Source organism: Saccopteryx leptura, chromosome 5, assembly GCF_036850995.1.
Source record: "Saccopteryx leptura isolate mSacLep1 chromosome 5, mSacLep1_pri_phased_curated, whole genome shotgun sequence".
Taxonomy (NCBI): Eukaryota; Metazoa; Chordata; class Mammalia; order Chiroptera; family Emballonuridae; genus Saccopteryx; species Saccopteryx leptura.
This window is the reverse complement of record NC_089507.1, coordinates 162482298-162505191: the sequence shown is the minus strand read 5'-3', so window position 1 is coordinate 162505191 and position 22894 is coordinate 162482298. Positions and strand designations below refer to the sequence as shown.

The 22894-nt window shown below is 42.5% G+C and overlaps 3 protein-coding genes and 2 pseudogenes across 4 annotated transcripts in view; 3 read left to right on the top strand and 2 right to left on the bottom strand.

The window, feature by feature from the left end:
- The window catches only part of LOC136406420 (GTPase IMAP family member 9-like), a 421274-nt pseudogene that overhangs the window by 53687 nt on the left and 344693 nt on the right, over positions 1-22894 (bottom strand).
- The window catches only part of LOC136406404 (GTPase IMAP family member 7-like), a 243511-nt gene that overhangs the window by 53375 nt on the left and 167242 nt on the right, over positions 1-22894 (bottom strand). The window lies entirely within an intron of this gene.
- The window catches only part of LOC136406407 (GTPase IMAP family member 5-like), a 114901-nt gene that overhangs the window by 20590 nt on the left and 71417 nt on the right, over positions 1-22894 (top strand). The gene's annotated exons all lie outside the window — the stretch shown is intronic.
- LOC136405642 (GTPase IMAP family member 1-like) overlaps positions 1-22894 on the top strand; it is a 118653-nt pseudogene that overhangs the window by 39209 nt on the left and 56550 nt on the right.
- LOC136406409 (GTPase IMAP family member 6-like) lies at positions 525-6656 on the top strand. The gene is made up of 2 exons (XM_066386474.1): positions 525-726; positions 4102-6656. The coding sequence occupies exons 1-2, from the start codon at positions 553-555 to the stop codon at positions 4891-4893; spliced, it is 966 nt and encodes a 321-aa protein (XP_066242571.1). The 5' UTR covers positions 525-552; the 3' UTR covers positions 4894-6656.

Genomic DNA, 22894 nt, shown 5'->3' with positions numbered 1-22894 from the left:
CCGAGGCATATAGAGTACAGCCTAAGGAATTTAGTCTTTGTATATATTGTAATAACTGGGTATGGGGCCAGGCGGATTCTTGAACTATTCAAGGAACATCCTATAAAATATATATTTCAGTTCAAGTCCAGGGCCTTGTCCTGAAGGAAAATATTTAAAGGAAGGAGGAGCTGGGGGAAGAAAAGAGACTGAGTTTCTGTCACGACAGTGAAGGCTTAGGACAGCCACAGGACTCGGGCCATTCTCCAAAGTGGGAGAGTAGTTAACAACCATTGCCTTCAAGTAAAATTTTCTGAAGAGTCTGAGCCCTTTCCTTTAGCCTCTGTGTTCTAGTTATGCTAGTTTGTTGTCAAAATAATAACAGCCTCCTGTTCTTGTTTTTCCTGCTTCTGTTACTGAGGCTGCTGGCGACATGCACACAGCAGGTTTCTGCAAACAGCCTGGCCTGGGTGTTCCCACCCACTTCCTGTCTCTCCGCACAGCAGGCAGCTCTCTGTCCCCAGCTCCACTGGAGAACAGCTTTCCACCACGGTTTGCTGAAGAATATAAGCAATGGAGTTTTTGTATTCAAAAGCCTGTGATACCTTGTCCTACCTCTTCCAGTCAAGGCTCCCAGAAGCCTTCGATGTGTGGACCCCAAAAGGAGAAACCGAGAACTCGCAAGAGCCCACGGTCCTGGAAATCGGGGGACATGGCTATTCCTACTGTTCAACAGCCAGCCGGGCTGTAAGTCCCAGGGTGTGGGTGACTGCGCCTGTGTCTGTGTGTATGTTTGTGTATGTGTTGCGTTTGTAAGAGTGTGTGTGTGTGTGTTGTTTTTATGTGTTATGTTGGTGTGTTAGCATGTTGTGGATATAAACATATGTATTTGTGCTTGTGTGTTTATGTTGTGTATATGTTTGTGTGTATGGTGTTTCAGTGTTGTTTTTGTATGTGTTTGTGAGAATGCATATGTTGTGTGCATACTGGTGTGTTATGTTCATGGGTATATGTTGTGCATGTGTTGTTTGTGAGTATATAAGTGAGCTGTGTGTGCTGTGTTTTTGTATGTGTTATGTTTGTGTGTTTATGATTTTGAGTGTATGTTGTATGTGTATTTGTGAGTTTATGTGTGAGTTGTATATATTATGTTTTTCTTCTGTGTGTTGTGTGTTTACTTGTGTATGTTGTGTTTGTGAGTATATGTGTGTGAATTTTATGTATTATGAGTTTTTCTTGTGTGTTTGAGTGCATTGTGTGAGCTGCGTGTGTTCTGTGTTTGTGTGTGTTATGTCTGTCTGTACGTGTGTTTGTTGCATATATGTGTGTGTTTGTGGTATTAGGAAGAGATGTGGCTAAAAAGTGGAGGGGACTTTGTACCCTTTGTGTCCTGCCTCAAAGTCACTGCTGAATGTCGGGGACAAAGCTTTGGTGAGTTTCACTTCTGAGAAACATAACAGGGTGACGTATGTGCTCCGTGTTCTGTACTGGACACAGCACTATGGAGTGTAGCAAGGCGAAGGCACTGGTCAGGGCAGGACCTATAGAAACCCCATGAGTCAGGTGTCCCCACACCCCAGAGCCTTCACCTGGAGACGGTCCCTGGCTGGTTCTTTTTGAGTGTCCTGCGTATCCTGGCAAACAGTCCTAGGGTCATGTGCTTTCTGTCCCAGCCCACAGATGAGCACAAGCAGACACTGCAGGATGGGACAGGGAACTACGAGGCAATACAGGTCACAGCAGGGTACATTTCTCTGTCACCAGGAGGAGGACGGGAGCTCCTGGTGGGGTGACATGGCCATTTTTGCTAAGACTAGGAGTTGCTCTAAAAGATGTCATAAAATGTGTTAGAATCTTATAAGGAGCACAGGGACATCTAGCTCAGGACCAGCATTCACACTTATGGGGACACTGAGATCCAAGCAGGGTGGCCATGCTAATTGATGGTCATGAAGATGGGCACTGAGGTCTGGCTGCTGGCAGGATTGTCCCCAAAACATGAAATTCCTGTGCCAAGTCTATTGAACCCCTCACCATAGTGCCCTCCCATCTACCCCAGACCTCCGCCATCCTCACTGCCAGGCCTTCACCAGGGACCAGCCCAGGATCCTGGATGCCCAGCCCCTCCAGGCAGCCCTGCACCGCAGCTTACCATTCATGCCCTCTGCACCACTGGGCACATATCTCCCCACAACCTAGGGACGTCTCCCCACGGCCATGCAACATCTCCCCACCACCCGGGGACATCTCCCCACCACCCCGAGACATGATAGCAGACCTGCTTCTGTGTCTCTGCCCCTTCCTCCTCCTCACAGGGCAGCCCCCAGACCCACGGTCCACCCGGATGCCATCCATTCCTTAGGCTGCAGGCCGACTGCACCTTCTCCGTGAAATCATGTAAACTCAGGATAGAAACCACAGAGGAGAGGGAGAGACAGACAGAAACACAGAGGGAGGGAACAGACAGACACAGAAATGAGAGAGAGAGAGAGAGAGAGAGAGAGAGAGAGAGAGAGAGAAACCATTCCCTAAAAAAGGGAGGGAACTCCATCCTCTGTCTAACCTGGGAGAGAGAGTTTAGGAGTGCTGGCACCCATCCATTTCCTGGCCAGAAGAAATGACTGTGCTTCATTATGTATTTGAACACAAATGACTTTCTCACTATATGCACGTCAGTGTCCTGAGTCATTGGGAGAGAGCCATATCAATAAAACTCATGGGAAAATTACCAACACAGGTGCGGACACCTGGTTTGCCCTTTCTCGTGGCAATCGAGAAATATTGCTTCTAAAAGCCTCTCCTGAGCTGCAGCAGTAGATTTGGTGTGCATTGGCTTCAGGCTTGCCCAGATGGGGGTTACTGTCCTCAGGCAGCTTCTGATCGGTGGGATGAACACGCCACCTTCACAGTCTTCTCAGAGCCTACTGGGGGACTGGAGGGAGCCAGCATCCTCAGTCAGAACTGAATGATGGGTCAGCCAGCCAAGGATGCCCGTCCGCCTCTGGGAGAGTCAGGGTTGTCACTGAGACATGTCCATGTTTACAGTGAGACACAGACTTGGAAACCAGAGGTACCCTTTGATGGGTCTCTATGTGCTCTGGGTCTGAAACTCCAAAGGCCAGGAGAAGGAACGCTCTTCCCCTCCTTCAGCCTCTCTTCCCTATAATCTCACCTTTAGGATTTTCAATATTAGGTTGGCAGATCCAAGACATCTCTCACCCACTAGTTCCTGTATTTGGCTGGGTGGGACTATTCAGCCCAAATGTCAGGGATGTAGCCTAAGAATGTGGCCCCAGTGTGCCTCTGTGCTGTGGAGCCAGAGGTCTGGCTGCGATGTCCCACCGTCCCCACGTTCTCTGTTGGAAAAGCTGATGAAGGTGATGTGGTCAGTCACCTGAGGGACAAGACATAGAGACAGATGCCACACCCTGAGGAATTCAAAACAGGGACTCAAACAGGCATTTGTACACTCAGGTTCACTGTACCCTTATTCACAATAGCAAAAATGGAAACAACTCAAGTGTCCATATATAAATAAACAAAATGTGGTCCATCCATAAAATGGAATATTACTCAGGCATGAAAAAGAGAGGAATTGTGACACACGCCACAGTATAGGAAAACACTCCTCTAGGTAAAATAAACCAGAGACAAAAAGTCATGTGTGCAGGAATCCGCTTATCTGAGGTCCTTATAATAATATAATTCATAGAGACATAAAGTAGACACTGCTGGTTAGAGGGGTGCAGCAGAGGGAGGAATGAATTATTGTTTTGTGGGGACAGAGTTTCTGTTCCGGGTGATCAAAATGTCTTGAGATGCATAAGAGTGATGACCACACAGCAATGTGAAGGCACTCATGCCAGTGAATTGTACACCTGAAAACAGTTAAAACACTGATTTTTATGTTATACATATTTTACCACAATACAAAAAATTTTATTTAAAGAGAAGAATGTGAGCCCCGGGCAGGTCCATGGTGCAGATGTTGAACTTTGTCCCTCCTGCCAGGACAACCAGCCCCTGAGGTCAGGGAGCATATCCAGGGGTGAGGCCAGTGATGAAGCTGAACGAAGTGCCTGGGCTCTAACCCACTCCCTCTGCTCTCTCCTGACGCTCCAGGTCCGAGGGCGGAGGAGCAGACCCCCCCAGAGACTGAGGCTCCTCCTGGTGGGGAAAACCGGCAGCGGGAAAAGCGCAACAGGGAACAGCATCCTAGGCAGGGAGACGTTCACGTCCAAGCTCAGCGCTAAACCAGTGACCACGGCCGTCCGCAGCGGGACCAGAGACTGGGCCGGGAAGACACTGGAGGTGATCGACACGCCCGATGTGTTATCCCCACAGCTCCCACTAGCCGAGGCCACTCAGGGCTGCTGTGCGGCCATCGCCTCCTCCTCCCCAGGGCCACACGCGGTGCTCCTGGTGACAGAGCTGGGCCGGTTCACCGCGGAGGACCAGCAGGTGGTCCGGCGCCTGCAGGAGGTCTTTGGAGTGGGCGTCCTGGCCTACACCGTCCTGGTGTTCACGCAGAAGGAGGACCTGGACGGTGGCTCTCTGGACGAGTACCTGCGGGAGACCGACAACCGGGAGCTGGCCTGGCTGGACGCTGTCTGCGGGCGCCGCCACTGTGGCTTCAACAACAGGGCGGAGGGCGCGGAGCAGGAGGCCCAGCTGCAGGAGCTCCTGCGGCAGGTCGGGGTGGTCCTGTGGGAGCACGAGGGCCGCCACTACAGCAACGAGGTGTACCGACACTGCGGACAAACCCTGCTCGCGGATGGGCAGGGCCGGCAGCCAGCCCCAGGCTATGGCGCGGAGGACAGGCCCCAGGACGAGTCCTGCTGGGAGGGCCTGAGACTCATCCAGAGGGCATCTGAGGACACTCACAAACGCCTCCTAAGGGGGGCACCCATCTGAGCACGTGGCGGACTCCAGCCAGGGACAGCTGCTTCCAGCGAGCCTCCCTCAGCTCTGTGTCCCCTCCTGCCGGCTCTTGCCCTCCCTGGTTCGCTGCCCAGGCCCATCTCCAGGTCACTGTCAGGTGGGTCCCAGAGTCTGCAGCTTCCTTCCGGGTCCTTCCTCACATCTCCCGAGCACGTGGTGCTCCTTGCTCTGTGCCCTGCAGCACGCTGTCCCAGGGGGCACCTCTCTGGCATTGACAACACATTTCCTCACATTCTTCTCTGCACCCCTATAGAAGCAAAGCTTCCAGAGGGCTGGTCGTGCCGAATTGTCATGTGACCCCCATAGCGTCCTGGTCACTGGGCTCAGTCCTTAAAGGATGATAGCAAACCAGTGTGGGATGTTGACAAGGTGACTTCAAAGCCCCTGGGGTTTGTCCTGGCCCATAAAGGGGACAGGCATAGTGTCTTTTAAGGTACCTGCTGTGCATGGTGGGTCAGGACACAGCAATGGTTCTGAGGCATGTGGGGAGGCAGCTGTTGGGCTGGGGAGGAGAAAGCAAGTAGGAAGAGGGAGGAGGCAGGACGAACAGCCTTTTATTCTCCTCTGAAAGGGGCTCTTGAATCCAAAAGAACGAGCCTCCTGAGAACTTTGTGGTGGGAATGAGAGCAGAGGGTGAGGGGTATCCCAGAGCCTGGCCTGGTCAGAGGCGGCTCCTACACCTGGTACTGGACACGGGGTCCAGGAGAAGCACTTCCCTAAGAACGACTTAGGTTAAGGATGTTGTCCTTAGGGTCCCCTCTCATTGTGTCTGCCTTCTGATGGTAGAAAACAAACATGATTTTTAATCCTGTCTCAGCCTGACCTGCCACCCCTTCCCTTCTCATTTGCTAGTGGGGAGAAAACATGCCGGGGTCAGTGTCTGGGGGTGTGATGGGGTTCCCTAGTAAGGTATTGGGGGTCACATAGAAGGGGGCAGAGAAGAAAGGGAACCTGCAAAGGTGGCCGGTGAGTGACTTAAACATCATAGGGAGCAGCCTGCCTGGGGAACAGAAAGAAGTGTGTGTCACGTGGGTGTCTTTCTGGAGGCCGACTCTTACAGACAGGGACATGGGAGCGGTGTGGACTGGGACCAGAAGATAGCAGGGTGGTGGGTGGGCCCTGCCTCTGATTGGCAGGTGCCATCTAACCTCATCAAGAGCCTGACACACCTCAGATGCACTTCAGCTGTTGTGATGTTCAAGATGCATCTTGGGAAGTCCGACCACCTGAGGGAAACAGGACAGTAAGGAACAGGGGAAATGCCCCTGATAGACCGCTGTTTTCCTTTCTTCAAGCCCTGAAGCAGAGAGTCTCCAGCTACCTTCTGTGGGAAGGGGCGGAAAGTGGAGGTGGGGTGACAGTTCTATGGGACAGCCATAAATCAGAGACGCAGCTCAGAGACGTAGCCTCAGGTCTGCCGCAAGGCTCAGCCGCTGCTCAGAGACCTTCCAACAACAGAGACCCTATCAGGACCTCTGTTCTGCCTTCTGATGGTAGAAAACAAAGTCTCGGCACCCACCTTCCCCAGACACGGGACGCCTAAGAATGCCGGAGCGTGTCTTGTGCTGATTGATTCAGAAAACTGTCTCAAGGCAGAATGGAGACTCATTTAGGTGTATCCATAAGGGAGCCTTCATGCCAGAACCCTTTTTTAAGTCACTAATTCACTTTCCATGGACTGGAACACAAGTTACCCATTAGGTCTTCCCACTCCCCACCACCCACATCAGAATGTTCAATTCTGTTCCTGTTTTCTGCTCTTCTAATCCTTGTGAATAAATTGTTGATTTGATTGCAATGGCTTCGACTTTCTCATTTAGGTGTTTCCTTCATTCTCAGGAACTTATCCTTCTATGTCGGGTCGGGAACCTATGGCTCATGAGCCAGATGTGAATCTTTTGATGGCTGCGTCTGGCTCGCAGACAAATCTTTAATAAAAAAAAATAATAAGGTTAAAAATATAAAACATTCTCATGTATTACAATCCATTCATTTTCTACCGCTCATGTTCATGGTTGCAGGTAGCTGGAGCCAATCACAGCTGTCCTCTGGGACAACATCAAAAAAAAATTTTTTTTTTCATTTTCCCGAAGCTAGAAACGGGGAGGCAGTCAGACAGACTCCTGCATGTGCCCTACCGGTATCCACCCGGCATGCCCACCAGGGGGCGATGCTCTGTTGCATCCAGAGCCATCCTAGCACCTGAGGCAGAGGCTACAGAGCCATCCTCAGCGCCCGGGCTATCTTTGCTCCAATGGAGCCTTGGCTGTAGGAGGGGAAGAGAGAGACAGAGAGGAAGGAGAGGAGGAGGGGTGGGGAAGCAGATGGGTGCTTCTCCTGTGTGCCCTGGCTGGGAATCGAACCCGGAACTCTTGCACGCCAGGCCGACGCTCTACCACTGAGCCAACCGGACAGGGCCAACATCAAATTTTTATTGGATAATGCGTAATGTACATGGGTCATTGTATGGCTTTCATGGAATTATATTTTAAAATATGTGGCTCTCTCAGCCAAAAAGGTTCCCAACGCCTGTTCTATGTGAAGGTTAAAATCCCGTCCAGTCTTCAAAAAGAACCTTATTGGCATTCCAGTTGGAGTTTGTCTCACACTTTTGTACTATGTTTGGGAGAATTGGTAAATACTTCAAGTATACGTGGCTCAAGGACATCTTGTTTCTAAGTCAAGGACTCAAAACTTCAGAGCAACTGAGTAAAAAGTTAAAACCATTTGCATTTCCATTAGGATTACAAGATGAATTTCTTTAAATGTTGTTATTAACGGTTTGCTTCATGAATTTCATAATAGAAAATACAAGCAATTCACCAAATGACACCCATTTGGTGATTCTAAATGGCAACTCACTCAAAACATATCATTCATTAAAAATTTCTACAGGGGGCCCTCGCAGGTTGGCTAAGTGTGTAGAGTGTTGGCCAGATATGTGGATGTTCTGGGTCCAATACCTGGTCAGAGCAACACAGGAGAAGCGACCATCTGCTTCTCCACACCACCCCCTCTCCCTTTCTCTCTATCTGTCTCCTCCTCTCTCACAGCTATGGCTCGGTTGGATCAAGTTGGTCCCAGGCACTGAGGATGTCTCCATGGCTTTGCCTCAGGCAGTAAAAATAGCTCAGTTGCCGAGCAACAGAGCAACAGCTTCAGATGGGCAAAGCATTGTCCCAAAGGGGGCTTGCCAGGTGGATTTCTGTAGGGGTATATGTGGGAGAGCCTATCTCTCTGCCTCCCCTCCTATCACTGAATAAAAATTAATAAATAGATTTAACTACTGAAGCAATGTAGTAGTTAAAACATTTCACCATAAAACACAGATTTGTTGTTTTGGCAGGAATACATTTTACCCTAACTGTTGTATCACATATTATTTTTGTATCACAACCTGGTATTTCTAGCGTTACACCAAAACTCATCATTGATCTAGTCAACACCAACAGGTGGATTTGTTTGAATAATCTCTTTTACTTTTATTTGAATACTTTAGGGAAACAGCATGAGTGACAGTGATACCTATCTACAATTTCATTGCTGTTGGTAATTCAATTGAAATACTGATTATTCTTTTATTTATATATAATTAAATTAATTTTTAGTTTAAAAAATAAGTGAGGACAAGTTTTTAACTTTAAAATAAAGTCATGAAGACTAAAAGAAGATATGTTACAAAATTCACAACAAATCGAGATTGCAATTTGCTGCAATACAGCTAAACCAAACAAAAGTTGTTAAGAGACTTTGAGAATTTCATAAAACATGTCCTCTCAACAAGCAGAGACAGACTCAACAAAACTACTCACTGGAGCTAGAATTTAATGTCCAACAAAGCCTGACCTGTGGTGGCATAGTGGATAAAGCATCTGCCTGGAACGCTGAGGTTGCCAGTTCGAAACCCTGGGCTTGCCTGGTCAAAGCACATATGGGAGTTAATGCTTTCTGCTCCTACCGCCTTCTCTGTCTCTCTCTCCTATCTCTCTAAAAAAATGAATAAATAAAATCTAAAAAAAATGTCCAACAAAAACATCCTACACAAATTTTAACAGGATCTGAGCTTGTAACTTGGGCCAACGACCAAACAGCTTGGATAAAATTGAACAGAAGAAAAGAAAGAAAGAAAGTTAAAAAAAAAGGAAAGGAAAAAGAAAAACACCTTTTGATGGAGAGATGGTAAAAATAAATTATTACTGAGATCTGGGAAAGTTTCATTGGAAAAATTTAAGGAAAGACTAAAAAATTTTAAAGTATACAGAACATGGAAGACCTCCCATCAAGGTACCAAACAATTGTCCATAGAAGACAAGACCTTTGTAATAATACCAAAGATGAATTAACTTATTTTGAAAAATTGCAAGTGTTTTCTTTTCTCCACACCACCAATATGTATTTGGGCACTAAGTATATAATTTCAGCTATAAATAAATGCTGAAGAGGGCCAGCCAAGGGAAAGAATTGTGACTGACCAAGCAGTCACTGGTCATGTCCTTCAGCAACTGTGGCCAATACTTCCCAAGGACGGCCGACCCCAGAGGCCATTGTTCTCTCAAGTCACAGGAAAAAACAAAACGCTATATCTTTAAGCCACAGAGAGGCCATTGCTGAAAAATAATCAGTATAAATTTCCTCTCCCAGCTGAGAACCCAAGCATTGCTACTTTTTCAGCTCTAAAAATATGATAAAATAAAATAAAAAAACAGGAGGAGGAGGTAAGAATGTCTTTTCATTGTCTGAAATGAGGGACATACTCAAAGCGAATAAAACAACTACGTGAATTAGATTTTAAATAGTTTTTCAGTCTCATTTGTCTAAAGAGGTCTGAGTGACTCCCCAGAATGCAGCTAGACAGTGTGTGTGTGTGCGGAGGTGTTTGGGGGACCAAACCGGAGGAGCACTGTAATTGAAATTCTCTTCCCCTCCCGAACTGATCACACCAGGAATTTTTCATTAGATTCTTCTCCTGCTGTTAACCTGCCTTCAGTTCCTCCATCTAACATTTCCTGCCCCGAAGTCGCACAGAAAGTGTTGTATCTCACAGAGAGCATTTGGGGTAACTGTGGTCCGGGCACTGCTCCTGGAAGCCTCCATCATTCCTCCTCCTCCTCATCCTGCTCTCTCATCAGTGCAGTCCCCCCCACCTTGTCTTCCCCACCTGCCAAGTCTCCACAAGGAGCTTTCCTCAGAGCTGTATGAGGGGTGAGCTACGGCGCTGCCCAACTAACAATGCGTGTCTTAAAGAATTCTCCCATCTAAGAAGAAATGTAAACCCGGGGGTGGATGTGGTGGGTACAGGAAGCAAATTGGTAATACAGGTAGTTTCAAACACTTTAAACCTGTCAGATGAGAATTTTAATCATTATTTGGCACAACTCCTTTATGATGGAAACATCTACTGCAGACCCCAGTAGCAGACCCTAATGCGAATCTGAAAAGGGACCGCAAGGACCATCTCCGGGTCCATCCCTGTGATGCAGAGAACAGGGTGGGACAATCCCTGGTGCCATGTTTACAACAAAGAGTCAGTGCACCTGAATTATTCTCGTAAGCATCCTCCTCACATCTGCTCTGCTTATGGGAACATTCCTCTCCTGATTCCAAGACATCAGCAGGGCTTACACCTGTTCGAGGCTGGGTATGCTGGGACAAAGTGTCAGCTCTTTATTGTACATTCTCATTGCTGGTTGTCTCAGTGTGCTGACACTGCCATCATGGTGAGTGGTACACCATCTTGTACCAAAATCCTGGTGAACAGGAGACCTCAATAAATGGTTTCCACCCTCCCCTTTGGAGCCTTGCTGAAAGTGGGCTCAGGGTACTTCCCCACAACATGGAGAGTCCCAAATCTGTCTTGCTCCTTCCAGAACTTTCTGAGTGCATGTCCTCATAAAGAAAGAGGAGGAGTTCAGCCCCCCCACCTCCCAGGAAGGAGAGTCTGGGATGACACTTCATAAATTCTCTCCTTCTCACAAAAGGCAAAGGGCTTGACCTCTTTCGGGATGTGAGCTCATTACCTACTATGGCTTTTCCTCTGCAGAAAAGGGAAACAGACCAACCTCTCATTCTTTTGGCCTGTTGAGACCACTTCCTACTATTGTTTCCTGTTTTCTATTTTATTTATTTATTTATTTATTTATTTAATTTATTCATTTTACAGAAGAGAGAGAGGGAGAGGGAGAGAGAGAAAGAGAAGGGGGAGGAGCAGGAAGCATCAACTCCTTTTTGTTCCTTGCCTGGATAAGCCCAGGGTTTTGAACTGGCGACCTCAGCATTCCAGGTCGACGCTTGATCCACTGCGCCACCACAGGTCAGGCATTTTCTGTTTTTTAAACACAGGAAACAGACTGCCCTCTCCCTTTTAGCTGGAGATGACCCATTTCTGACCTGCACTTCAATTCCTTGTTCCATTTCCTCTGCAGAGTACAGAGTGTGCTCTATCAAGAGGATCTGGCTGAGTCTGACTGGTTTGGTCCCTGCTCTTTGGTTGTCGGGTGGCTACATATGTGCAACTGGCTCCCTTCCTTCCAGAGAGGAGAATAAAGATCCCTAACTTTGGCCTCTGGTCCCTACTTCATCTTTATTAGGCAATTAGAGACTTCTTGTTTGTTTATTTTAGAGAGACAGAGAGATGCTTTCATTTGTTGTTCCACTTAGTTGTGCACTCAATGGTTGCTTGTGGGAGTCTGCAAGTGAAGTGGCAAAGCTCTTGTAAGTTCGAGGCTTAGCAAAAGGCTAAGTTCTCCCCCCACTCCTCTATATTGGCTTTAAAGCTGAGTATTTGTACTCATCCCAATCCCCCAACTCACTTGCTTAGTGAAGTTCATAAAGGCTAAGTTTTTCTCCACACCGACATGTTAGCTGTGATGCTGGACTGTTCCTACTCATCCTATCCTCCATGTCCCTTCGAGAGACTGGAGGCAATTTCCTTTTTATTCTCTGTTTTGTGAAGTTAAGATGTTAGGCAGGGTGGAGGGTTGTCTGCACTTGGGAGAATTCTTAGATTCCCTGGAAAATGTGACTTTGTTTTAATGATCTCTTTGATTTGTTAATGACTTCAATTTGCCCTATAAATAAAGCAGGTACGGGGGTGGAGACTCACTTTTCACAAGCTATCTTTTGTATCACAGAGAGTCCTCCCAAGCCCACCTTTTTTCTCTTTAAGCCTATTTTCTTAATTCTGAGCCATTCCCACTCAGGACCTGGAATTACTAGTGGTGCTGGTTCGCAGCAGTTGCTTCTCACATGTGCCCTCACTGGGGACCCAACTGCAACCCTGGTGTTTGGGGACAAAGCTTTAACCAGCCAGGGCCAATTCTAAAGTTTGGTGTGTCAACTTTTTCTTCAGTACCCAGATGGAGAGAAGGGTCTTTGGTGCCTGGGTATATAGCTGCTAACATTTGAAAATGCCTTGAATGTTAATGAGGTGACATTCTTTTTCCCTTTTCTTTTTTTTTTTTTATAAATTTGCCAATTTTTAAAATTTTTATTTATTAATTTATTATTTAATTCATTGTGTTTACATAGATTCTAGTGTCACCCCAATTGCATCCCCCCACCCCCGTATTCCCCTCAACATCTCCCTTGCCCCCTCCCAAAGCCTCCCTCCACCATTTCCTTTAGGTTTAATTCTGTTCCTCAGTTCACATTGTTCCTTGAATTCCTCAAATGAGTGAGGTCATATGATATTTTATTTCTGTCCTGGCTTATTTCTTTTAACATAATAGTTTCCAGGTCCATCCATGTTGTTGCAAAAGATAAGATTTCCTTATTTTTCGTGGCCCCATAGTATTCCCTTTTGTATATGTACCACTCTTTTTTTATTATTATTTAATTTTTTATAAACATTTATTAATTTTAATGGGGTGACATCAATAAATCAGGGTACATATGTTCAAAAAAATCATGTCCAGATTATCTTGTCGATCAATTATGTTGCATACCCACCACCCAAAGTCAGATTGTCCTCCGTCACCATCTATCTAGTTTTCTTTGTGTCCCTCCCCTCTCCCTTCCATTCTCCCTCCCCTCCATAACCACCACATTCTTGTCAATGTCTCTTAGTCTCGTTTTTATGTCCCACCTACGTATGGAATAATGCAGTTCTTGTTTTTTTCTGATTTATTAATTTCACTCTGTATAATGTTATCAAGATCCCACCATTTTGTTGTAAATGATCCCATGTCATCATTTCTTATGGCTGAGTAGTATTCCATAGTGTATTTGTGCCACATCTTCTTTATCCAGTCTTCTATTGAAAGGCTTTTTGGTTGTTTCCATGTCTTGGCCACTGTGAACAATGCTGCAATGAACATGAGGCTTGCATGTGTCTTTACGTATCAATGTTTCTGAGTTTTGGGGATATATACCCAGTAGAGGGATTGCTGGGTCATAAGGTAGTTCTATTTTTAGTTTTTTGAGGAACCACCATACTTTCTTCCTTTTTCTCCACAGCCTCTCCAACATTTGCTATTGCCTGTCTTGGTGATAATAGCTAATCTAACAGGTGTGAGGTGGTATCTCGTTGTAGCTTTGATTCGCATTTTTCTAATAACTAATGAAAATGAGCATCTTTTCATATATCTGTTGACCATTTGTATTTCTTCCTGGGAGAAGTGTCTGATCATGTCCTCTTCCCATTTTTTTTATTAGATTGTTTATTTGTTTGTTGTTGAGTTTTATGAGTTCTTTGTATATTTTGGATATTAGGCCCTTATCTGAGCTGTTGTTTGAAAATATCATTTCCCATTTAGTTGGCTATCTATTTATTTTGTTGTCAGTTTCTCTTGCTGAGCAAAAACTTCTTAGTCTGATGTAGTCCCATTCATTTATTTTTGCCTTCACTTCTCTTGCCTGTGGAGTCAAATTCATAAAATGCTGTTTAAAACCAATGTCCATGAGTTTAGAACCTATGTCTTCTTCTATGTACTTTATTGTTTCAGGTCTTATATTTAGGTCTTTGATCCATTTTGAATTAATTTTAGTACAAGGGGACAAACTGTAGTCCAGTTTCATTCTTTTGCATGTAGCTTTCCAGTTTTCCCAGCACCATTTCTTGAAGAAGCTTTCTTTTCTCCATTGTGTGGTTTTGGCCCCTTTTCCAAAAATTATTTGAACATATATATGTGGTTTTATTTCTGGACTTTCTATTCTGTTCCATTCGTCTGAGTGTATTTTTCTGCCAATACCATGCTGTTTTGATTGTCGTGGCTCTATAATATAGTTTGAAGTCAAGTATTGTAATGCCCCCAGCTTCATTCTTTTTCCTTAGGATTGCTTTGGCTATTCAGGGTTTTGTATAGTTCCATATAAATCTGATGATTTTTTGTTCCATTTCTTTAAAAAATGTCATTGGAATTTTGATGGGAATTGCATTAAATTTGTATATTGCTTTGGGTAATATGGCCATCTTGATTATATTTATTCTTCCTATCCAAGAACAAGGAATATTCTTCCAACTCATTCTTGTATCTTTTTTGATTTCCCTTAACAATGCTTTGTAGTTTTCATTATATAGGTCATTTACATTCTTTGCTATGTTTATTCCTAGGTATTTTATTTTTTTTTGTTGCAATTGTGAAGGGGATTATTTTTTTTAGTTCGTTCTCAAATGTTTCATTGTTGGCATATAGAAAGGCTATGAATTTTGTATGTTAATTTTGTATCCTGGGACCTTACTGTATTGGCTTATTGTTTCTAGTAATCTTTTTGTAGATTCTTTGGGGTTTTCGATGTATAGGATCATGTCATCTGCAAAAAGTGATACCTTTACTTCTTCTTGTACGATATGGATGCCTTTTATTTCTTTGTCTTGTCTGATTGCTCTGGCTAGAAGTCTAGCATCACATTAAATAAGAGTGGAGAGAGTGGACAGCCCTGTCTTGTTCCTGATTTAAGGGGAAAAGCCTTCAGTTTTGGGCCTTTTAATATGATGTTAGCTGATGGTTTATCATATATGGCCTTTATCATGTTGAGATATTTTCCTTCTATACCCATTTTGTTGGGAGTCTTAAACATAAAATTGTGTTGTATTTTTATCGAATGCCTTTTCTGCATCTACTGATAAGATCATGTGGTTTTTGTTCTTTGTTTTGTTGATATGGTGTATTACGTTAACCGTTTTAGGTATGTTGAACCATCTTTGAGATTCTGGCATAAATCCCACTTGATCATGATGTATTATTTTTTTAATATGTTGTTGTATTCAATTTGCTAGTATTTTGTCTCATATTTTAGCATTTGTATTCATTAGAGATATTGGTCTGTAGTTTTCTTTTTTTGTGCCATCCTTGCCCGGTTTCGGTATGAGGGTTATGTTGGCCTCATAAAATGTATTTGGAAGTATTGCTTCTTCTTCAATTTTTTGGAAGACTTTGAGTAGAATAGGAACCAAGTCTTCTTTGAATGTTTGATAGAATTCACTAGTATAGCCGTCTGGACCTGGACTTTTATTTTTGGGGAGGTTTTTAATAGTTTTTTCTATTTCTTCCCTACTAATTGGTCTGTTTAGGCTTTCTGCTTCTTCTTGACTCAGTCTAGGAAGGTTGTATTGTTCTAGGAATTTATCCATTTCTTCTAGATTGTTGAATTTAGTGTCATGAAGTTTTTCATAGTATTCTACAATAATTCTTTGTATATCTACGGTGTCCGTGGTGATTTCTCCTCTTTCATTTTGGATTTTGTTTATATGAGTCCTTTCTCTTTTTTCCTTGGTAAGTCTTGCCAAAGGTTTGTGCATTTTGTTGATCTTTTCAAAGAACCAGCTCCTTGTTCTATTAATTTTTTCTATAGTTTTTCTGTTCTCTATTTCATTTATTTCTGTTCTGATTTTTATTATCTCCTTTCTTCGGCTGGTTTTGGGTTGTCTTTGTTCTTATTTTTCCAGTTCCTTAAGGTGTGAAGTTAAGTGGTTCACTTGGGCTTCTCTTGTTTGTTCATAAAGGCCTGAAGTGATATGAACTTCCCTCTTATCACTGCTTTTGCTGCATCTCATAGATTCTGATATGTCGTATTGTCATTTTCATTTGTTTGTATATAACTTTTGATCTCTGCGTTTATTTCTTCTTTGACCCATTCATTTTTTAAAAGTATGTTGTTTAGTTTCCACATTTTTGTGGGATTTTTTTCCTCTTTTTTTGCAGTTGAATTCTAGTTTCAAGGCTTTATGATCAGAAAATATGCTTGGTACAACTTCGATTTTTCTGAATTTGCTGATGTTGTTTTTGTGGCCCAACATATGGTCAATTCTTGAGAATGATCCATGTACACTGGAGAAAAATGTATACTCTGTCACTTTGGGGTGAAATGTCCTGTAGATGTCTATGATATCCAGGTACTCTAGTGTTTTGTTTAAGGCCAATATATCTTTATTGATTCTCTCTTTGGATGACCTATCTAGAGCTGTCAGCGGTGTATTGAGGTCTCCAAGTATGATTGTATTTTTGTCAGTTTTTGTTTTAAGGTCAATAAGTAGCTGTCTTATATATTTTGGTGCTCCTTGCTTTGATACATATATATTAAGAATTGTTATGTCTTCTTGATTCAGCGTCCCCTTAATTATTATGAAATGACCATTTTAGTCTCTGAGTACTTTTGTTGTCTTGTAGTCAGCATTATCAGATATGAGTATTGCTACACCTGCTTTTTTTGGATGTTATTACTTGGAGTATTGTTTCCAGCCTTTCACTTTGAATTTGTTTTTATCCTTGTTGCTTCGATGAGTTTCTTGTAGGCAGCATACAGTTGGATTTTCTTTTTTTAATCCATTCTGCTACTCTGTGCCTTTTTATTGGTGAGTTTAATCTGTTTACATTTAGTGTAATTATTGACAGTTGTGGGTTCCCTATTGGCATTTTATACATTCCTTTCTGTTAGTTTTGTGTCTTGTTTGATTCTTCTCTTTTGTTTTTCTATCCTTTGTTTTTGTTTGGTTGTATTCCATTCTTCTCTACTCTATTGCTATCTTTTTTAAGTCATATGCTTCTGTGGTGGTTTTTTCAAGGGTGATTACCATTAAGTAATGAAAAGGGTTCCTACCCTGTTCATTGTAGTACACTATCTTGTGAGTACTTCTGCACTCCTTCATCCTTTGCTACTGTTAATCTCTGTCCTCTTCCCCCTTTTTTTGTTTTTGTTTTCACAATTTAAATTTGGTTTTATTGTGTTCTTGGTCGAGCTTTTACTTGTGGTTTTGTTTTGTTTTGTTCTTTGTATCTGGTTGGAAAACCTCCTTTAGTAATTCCTGGAGTGGGGATTTTCTGCTGATAAATTTCTTCATCTTTTCTGTATCTGTGAATTTTTTTTCTCCTTTTATTTCAAGGGTAGTTTTGATGTGTATAGTATTCTTGGCTGAAAGTTTCTCTCTTTCAGGACTTTAAATATTGGGGTCCACTCTCTTCTATCTTGTAGAGTTTCTGTTGAGAAATCCAATGATAATCTAATAGGCCTTCCTTTATATATTATATTCTTCTTTTCCCTGGATGCCTTGAGAATTTTTTCTTTGTCATTGGTTTGTGCCAGTTTCATTATGATGTGCCTTGTAGTAAGTTTGTTGGGGTTAAGAAAACTCGGTGTTCTGCTTGCTTCTTGAATTTGAGGCTTTAGTTATTTCCACAGGCTTTGGAAGTTCTCATCTATTATTTGTTTGAATATATTCTCCATTCCATTTTCTCTCTCTTTTTACTCTGATATACCTATTATTCTTATGTTATTCTTTTTGATGGAGTCAGACAATTCCTGTAGGCTTTCTCAATTTTTTTAATTTTTGAGTCTCTTTCTTCTTCTCTCTGTTGTGCTTCAAGTTGCTTGTCTTCTATTTCACTATTCCTACTTTCTACCTGGCGTGTTCTATTAGCTAAGCTTGTTACCTTGTTTTTCAGCTTGTGAATTGAGTTTTTCATCTTTGTTTGATTTGTTTTTATAGTTTCAACTCTCTTGGTAATATATTCTGTGTGTTCATTGAGTTGTTTTCTGAGCTCCCTAAATTGCCTTTCTGTGTTTTCTTGTATATCTCTGAGTATTTTTAGGATTTCTATTTTAAATTCTCTGTAATTTAGCTCCAAGGTTTCCAATATATTGAATTTTTTCTCCATAGATTTTTCCTCATCTATCTTTGTTACCTCTCTTTCTTTTGTATCCATGATATTCGATTTTCTTTTCCTTAATGGCATCTGAGGTTGGTTTTGTTGATAGTACTAATGAGAATTAATAAAAAATAAAAAGTTTAAAAAATTCAAAAAATAAAAAAATATATTTTCCTTTATTTTTTTTTCTTTTTTCACTCTTCTCCTCTCCCCTCCTTCTTGAGAAAATCTTGTGGTGAACTGTGAATTATATTGTGCTAAATAGAACAAGAACTACCTATAATGGAGGGCCTGAGTTAGGGAGAAGTGATATAGGGGCAAAAAGGGGATATGAACCCACAAAATGCAAAAATGGAAAAAATTTGGGTCAAGATTAAAATGATTTGCTTTTAGATGATGGTTAACTAAAAGATATAATGAGAGGAATAAGAGGGAAATAGAAAAAATGGAAAAAAATTTAAAAAATTACTGTTGTATTTAGTGGAGCAAAAACTAGATAAAATGGAGAGCCATGTTTGGGAGCACTGCTAGTGAGTTTACAAAGTGAAGTAAGAAAACCCCAGAGCACCACAAAGAAAAATTTGAATCCCAGATAAAATAATTTGTTTGTGATTGAGGATTGAATGAGAATAAAAGTAAAGGAGAAAAGAAGAAACTGATATAGAGGGAGAAAAAAAAGAAAGATGAAAACACAAAAAGAAAAATGAAAAAAAGAACAAACGGAGAGAGACAGAGAGAGTTAAGTGTTTTGGAGTGCAATCCTCATAGAGGGAAAGGAAGAGGAAAGGAAAGATAATGAGAGATGTAACACTTATGGGTAGTGTAGTTCAAAGAGAGAAGAGAGTAAGACCGGCAGAGAATTAAATGACCAAATTGGAATAGAAATGAAATAATTAAGACAAGAAGATAAGAGAAACAAATGAACAGATATAATAAAATGGGATAGGTTATAAAGTTTGTGGATTATTCTTGATTTTGAGAGGTTGTCTTCTTGCTTTTTTTTTTTCTCTCCCTCTTCCTGGTCGGTGACTCTGTACCCCGGGTTCTTCCCCTGTGGCACATTTAGGTAGAGGTTTGCAGTTGGTAAGTCTCTATGGTGATGTCATATATTGGGCTTCAGTCTCGTTGGCAGTCGAAGCTCATTAGCATTTGCAGGCCCCGACAATGAGAGAGTCCATTTTCCCAGAGCCTCTCTCCTAGTCTTTCCTTCCTGAATTAGCAGTCTGATGATCCAGCTATAGGGTTGCTGCTGCCTCTGCCTGGAGAGTAAGAGGCTCAAAGAGCTGGCAAATCCCCACTCTATTTCCACTCAGTGCAGGGCTCTGGGTAAAGCACAATCAGTTAAAGCCGCTAGCATAATCAGGCAGGGTTGGGAGCCAATTGTTTTCAAGGTGCCTTTCTATGCTCCTCTAGGTACATCCTGAATGCCTCAGCACTCTGTGGAACCCCTTTCCCCAGGCTTTTGGCACTTTGTAACCTGCTTTGGCTGAGTAGATGATGCCCTAGTCACTATTTGCAAAGCAGTAGGACTTATAAGCTGCCAAATCCCTTTTTTTAATCTATAGCCCTGAGTATGCAAGCTCTGCCAATCAGAGGTTGCCCCCACCCCTATGTGTATAGCATAACAAGAGGTACTAAAAAATAGCTCCCCTCTTGTCTTAGATCACTGACCTGAGAGAGATTTTGTCAGTTAGTGTTGCATAGGTCAGTTGGGAGGCGAGCAGAGTGTGGGTTTAAGCTAATCCTTCATGCGACTGTTAGCTTGTATGGCTGGGTGAGGTGCCCTACCTGCCTGGAGAAGTTCAAGTGTAGGGAATCTTGCTTTCGCTCATCGCTCTTCAGGGCACAGGGTCAGTGACACTGAGACTCCGGTCACAGCCCACACAAAGGCCTCTGGCTCTGCCCCTCTCTCCGCTAACACAGGCACCCACTCCTGGGGGAATCTCTGGCCCACTCTCCATGCTTTCCAACCAGGATATCAGGCCTGCCGCCTCTCACTCTGGGAGAGGCACCCTGCCTGCACGGAAAAGTTCAAGCATAGGGAATTTAGCTCCCGCTCACTCCCTGCGTGCCGCTTTTTCAGGGCACAGGAGCGACCCTGAGAGTCCAGATTCAGCCCACACAAAGGCCTCTGACCCTGCCCCTCTGTCCGGTAACACGGGCACCCACTTCCGGGACTCTAGGAGGAGTCTTTCACACACTATCTGCACGCGCTGACCAGGAGATCGGGGAGGATGGCTGCCCCACTTGTTTTTCTTTGTCTGGATTTGGCACGAGCGTTAGCTTGTGCTGACTGGGTTGCCACAAGAACAGTTTTTCCTTGGCTTGGATGTCCGTGCCACAATCTGGTTCGGATGTTTGTGCCGCAAGCTGGTACTATTCACACCCTATGCCCACCTTAGTTCCTATACTCTCAGTTCCCAGTGAAAGCATCCCTTATTTAGGTTAGTGAGGAAGGCAGAGTGTTTCTTCCTCCGGGGTTTATTTCCTTTGGGGTTGATTATATATTTAGTCTATTTTTCCCTCAATCATACCTTTGCGTTTAGTGTGTAACTGCTGGAGGCTCCAGGATAGATTCTTCTGTCTCTGGTTGAAGATCTTGTTCAATTTTGGGGGAGATTTTTCAGTATCGCTCCTTACAGCACCACTTCTCTGAAATTTTTTCCTTTTCAAACAGAAGAATTTTGTTCCAGTGCCTTCCACCTCAGAGTGTGGGCCTGGAGCGGCAACACCTGAACTCATTAAAAACCCAGGTCTTAGGCTCTATCCCTCACCTGCTGAATCAGAAGCTTTGGATTTTTACAAGCCTGGAGGGTGGGGGGCTCTGGTATATGCCAGGGATCACAAAATACAGAGTTTCACAAAATACCAATGAGTTCCATAAAGTAGAAAGTTTACAAACTATACTTTCTGGTTATGATGCAATAACACTAGAAATTACTTCAGAAATAAAAAGGTTCCTTTATCTAGAAATTAAAAGACCTTCTATTGAACATTCCTGTGGAAAAGAAAAAAAAATACAGAGACTTTAGACTTTCTTAACAATCACAATAATGAAACTACTGAGTGTCAGAAGCTATAGGATTGATTTAAGGGAGGCTCAGAGGAAAATGCTTCCCATCAAAGACTTTTTCAATAAATATAAAACAATGAAAATAATTTAAATTTTTAATTCAAAAAAGACTAGAAAAAGAATGATAAAGCAAACCAAAACAAAGCACAAGTATAGAAAACAAAAAAAAAATGCAGTAGAGAACTAAAATAATATATTTAGACCTTATTAATAAATCAGTTTACTGGTTTATTAAAAAACATTAACAAACTACTGAGTTATCCAAGAAAAAAAGGAGAAAGGACAACAAGAAACAACCATTGAAATAGAAGAAATTTTAAAAATTTAAAAACTTTTTCAAGTAAATTTGAAAACTTGAATGAAATGGATAATGTCCTAGGGAAATAAAGATGACCAAAATTGTGTCCATTAGAGAGAGAAAATTTAAATAAAACAATTTTCATGGAAGAGAAGGAGAAAGCCATTTTTAAAAAGACACCACAAAGTAACCACCAGGGCCAAACTGTTTTTGCATGGAAATTCTTCCAAATCTACAAAATCTACCTTTACAATGCTTTTTAAATTGTCCCAGAACGTGGAAAATAAATAGAAATTTCCTTATTGCCTTTTCAAAACAAATATAACATCAGTAACCAAAGCCTGATAATGACAGTATGAAAAGAAAAATCTGTAGACTGAATATCAATACAAAACTACTAAATACAATAATAGCAAATAGGACCTGGCCAGGGGGCTCAGTGGTAGAGTGTAGGCCTGATGTGTGGATGTCCTGGGTTCAGTTCCCAGTCAGGGTACATTGGAAAAGCAACTATCTGCTTCTCTACCCCTCCTACTCTCCCTTTTCTCTTTATATCTCTCTCTTTCCCTCCCACAGCCTTGGCTCGATTGGAGCAAGTTGTCCCCGAATGCTGAGGTTGGCTCCATGGCCACTCCTCAGGTGCTAAAATAGCTCAGTTTCCTAGCAATGGAGCAACTGCCCCAGATGGGCAGAGCATTGGTCTATAGGGGGCATGCCAGGTGGGTCTAGGTCAGGGTGCATGCAAGAGTCTGTCTCTCTGCCTCCCCTCTTATCATTTAAGAAAAATAAAAATAAAATAAAATAATAACAAATAGACTCCAAAACCACATGAAAAATGTGATACATTATGATCAGGTGAAACTCATAATGGAAATGAAAAACCAGTTCAATTTAGGGAATTCACGGACATCATTTACTTTATGAATAGTTTTAAGGAGAAAGAATTATAACATTATTCCCATAGGTGATTTTTTAAAGGCCTTTGACAAAATTGAATTTCCATTCATGATAAAAACTCAAGAAAATAGTAACTGAGGGATACTTGCTTAATATGATTTCGCGCGTGCTCGTGCACACACACACACACACACACACACACACACACACACAAATACATACCATACACTCCTGTTGTCCAATATCTCACTTACTTAACTGGAAAACACTGAAGGCATATTCAAGAACAAAGCAAGCATGCCCATCCACTACTATTCAACATTATAATAGAGGTTTTAGCCGATGCAATTAGACAAGGGAAATCAATTAGGGGCATAAGAATAAATAAAGTAGAAGTGGTAAAGAAACTTGTGGTACATCCAAAAGGTGGAATACTACTCATTGGTAAAAGTGAACAACAGCTACTGACCCAAGGAACTTGAATGATTCTCAAAATCATTATCCTTGTGAAGGAAACCAGTCCCAATAGGTACTAGATTTTACTTTCTCTAGATTCTCTGTTTCTGGTATAAAATCTTCCACCAGATTCCAACGAACACTCACTGTTAATGAATGGATGAATAG

Excerpts from the sequence above, each read along its gene's own strand:
- LOC136406409 (XM_066386474.1), top strand. The coding sequence starts at position 553 with ATGGAGTTTTTGTATTCAAAAGCCTGTGATACCTTGTCCTACCTCTTC. Across the intron at positions 727-4,101 it reads GTTCAACAGCCAGCCGGGCT|GTCCGAGGGCGGAGGAGCAG; the intron begins GTAAGTCCCAGG and ends CTGACGCTCCAG.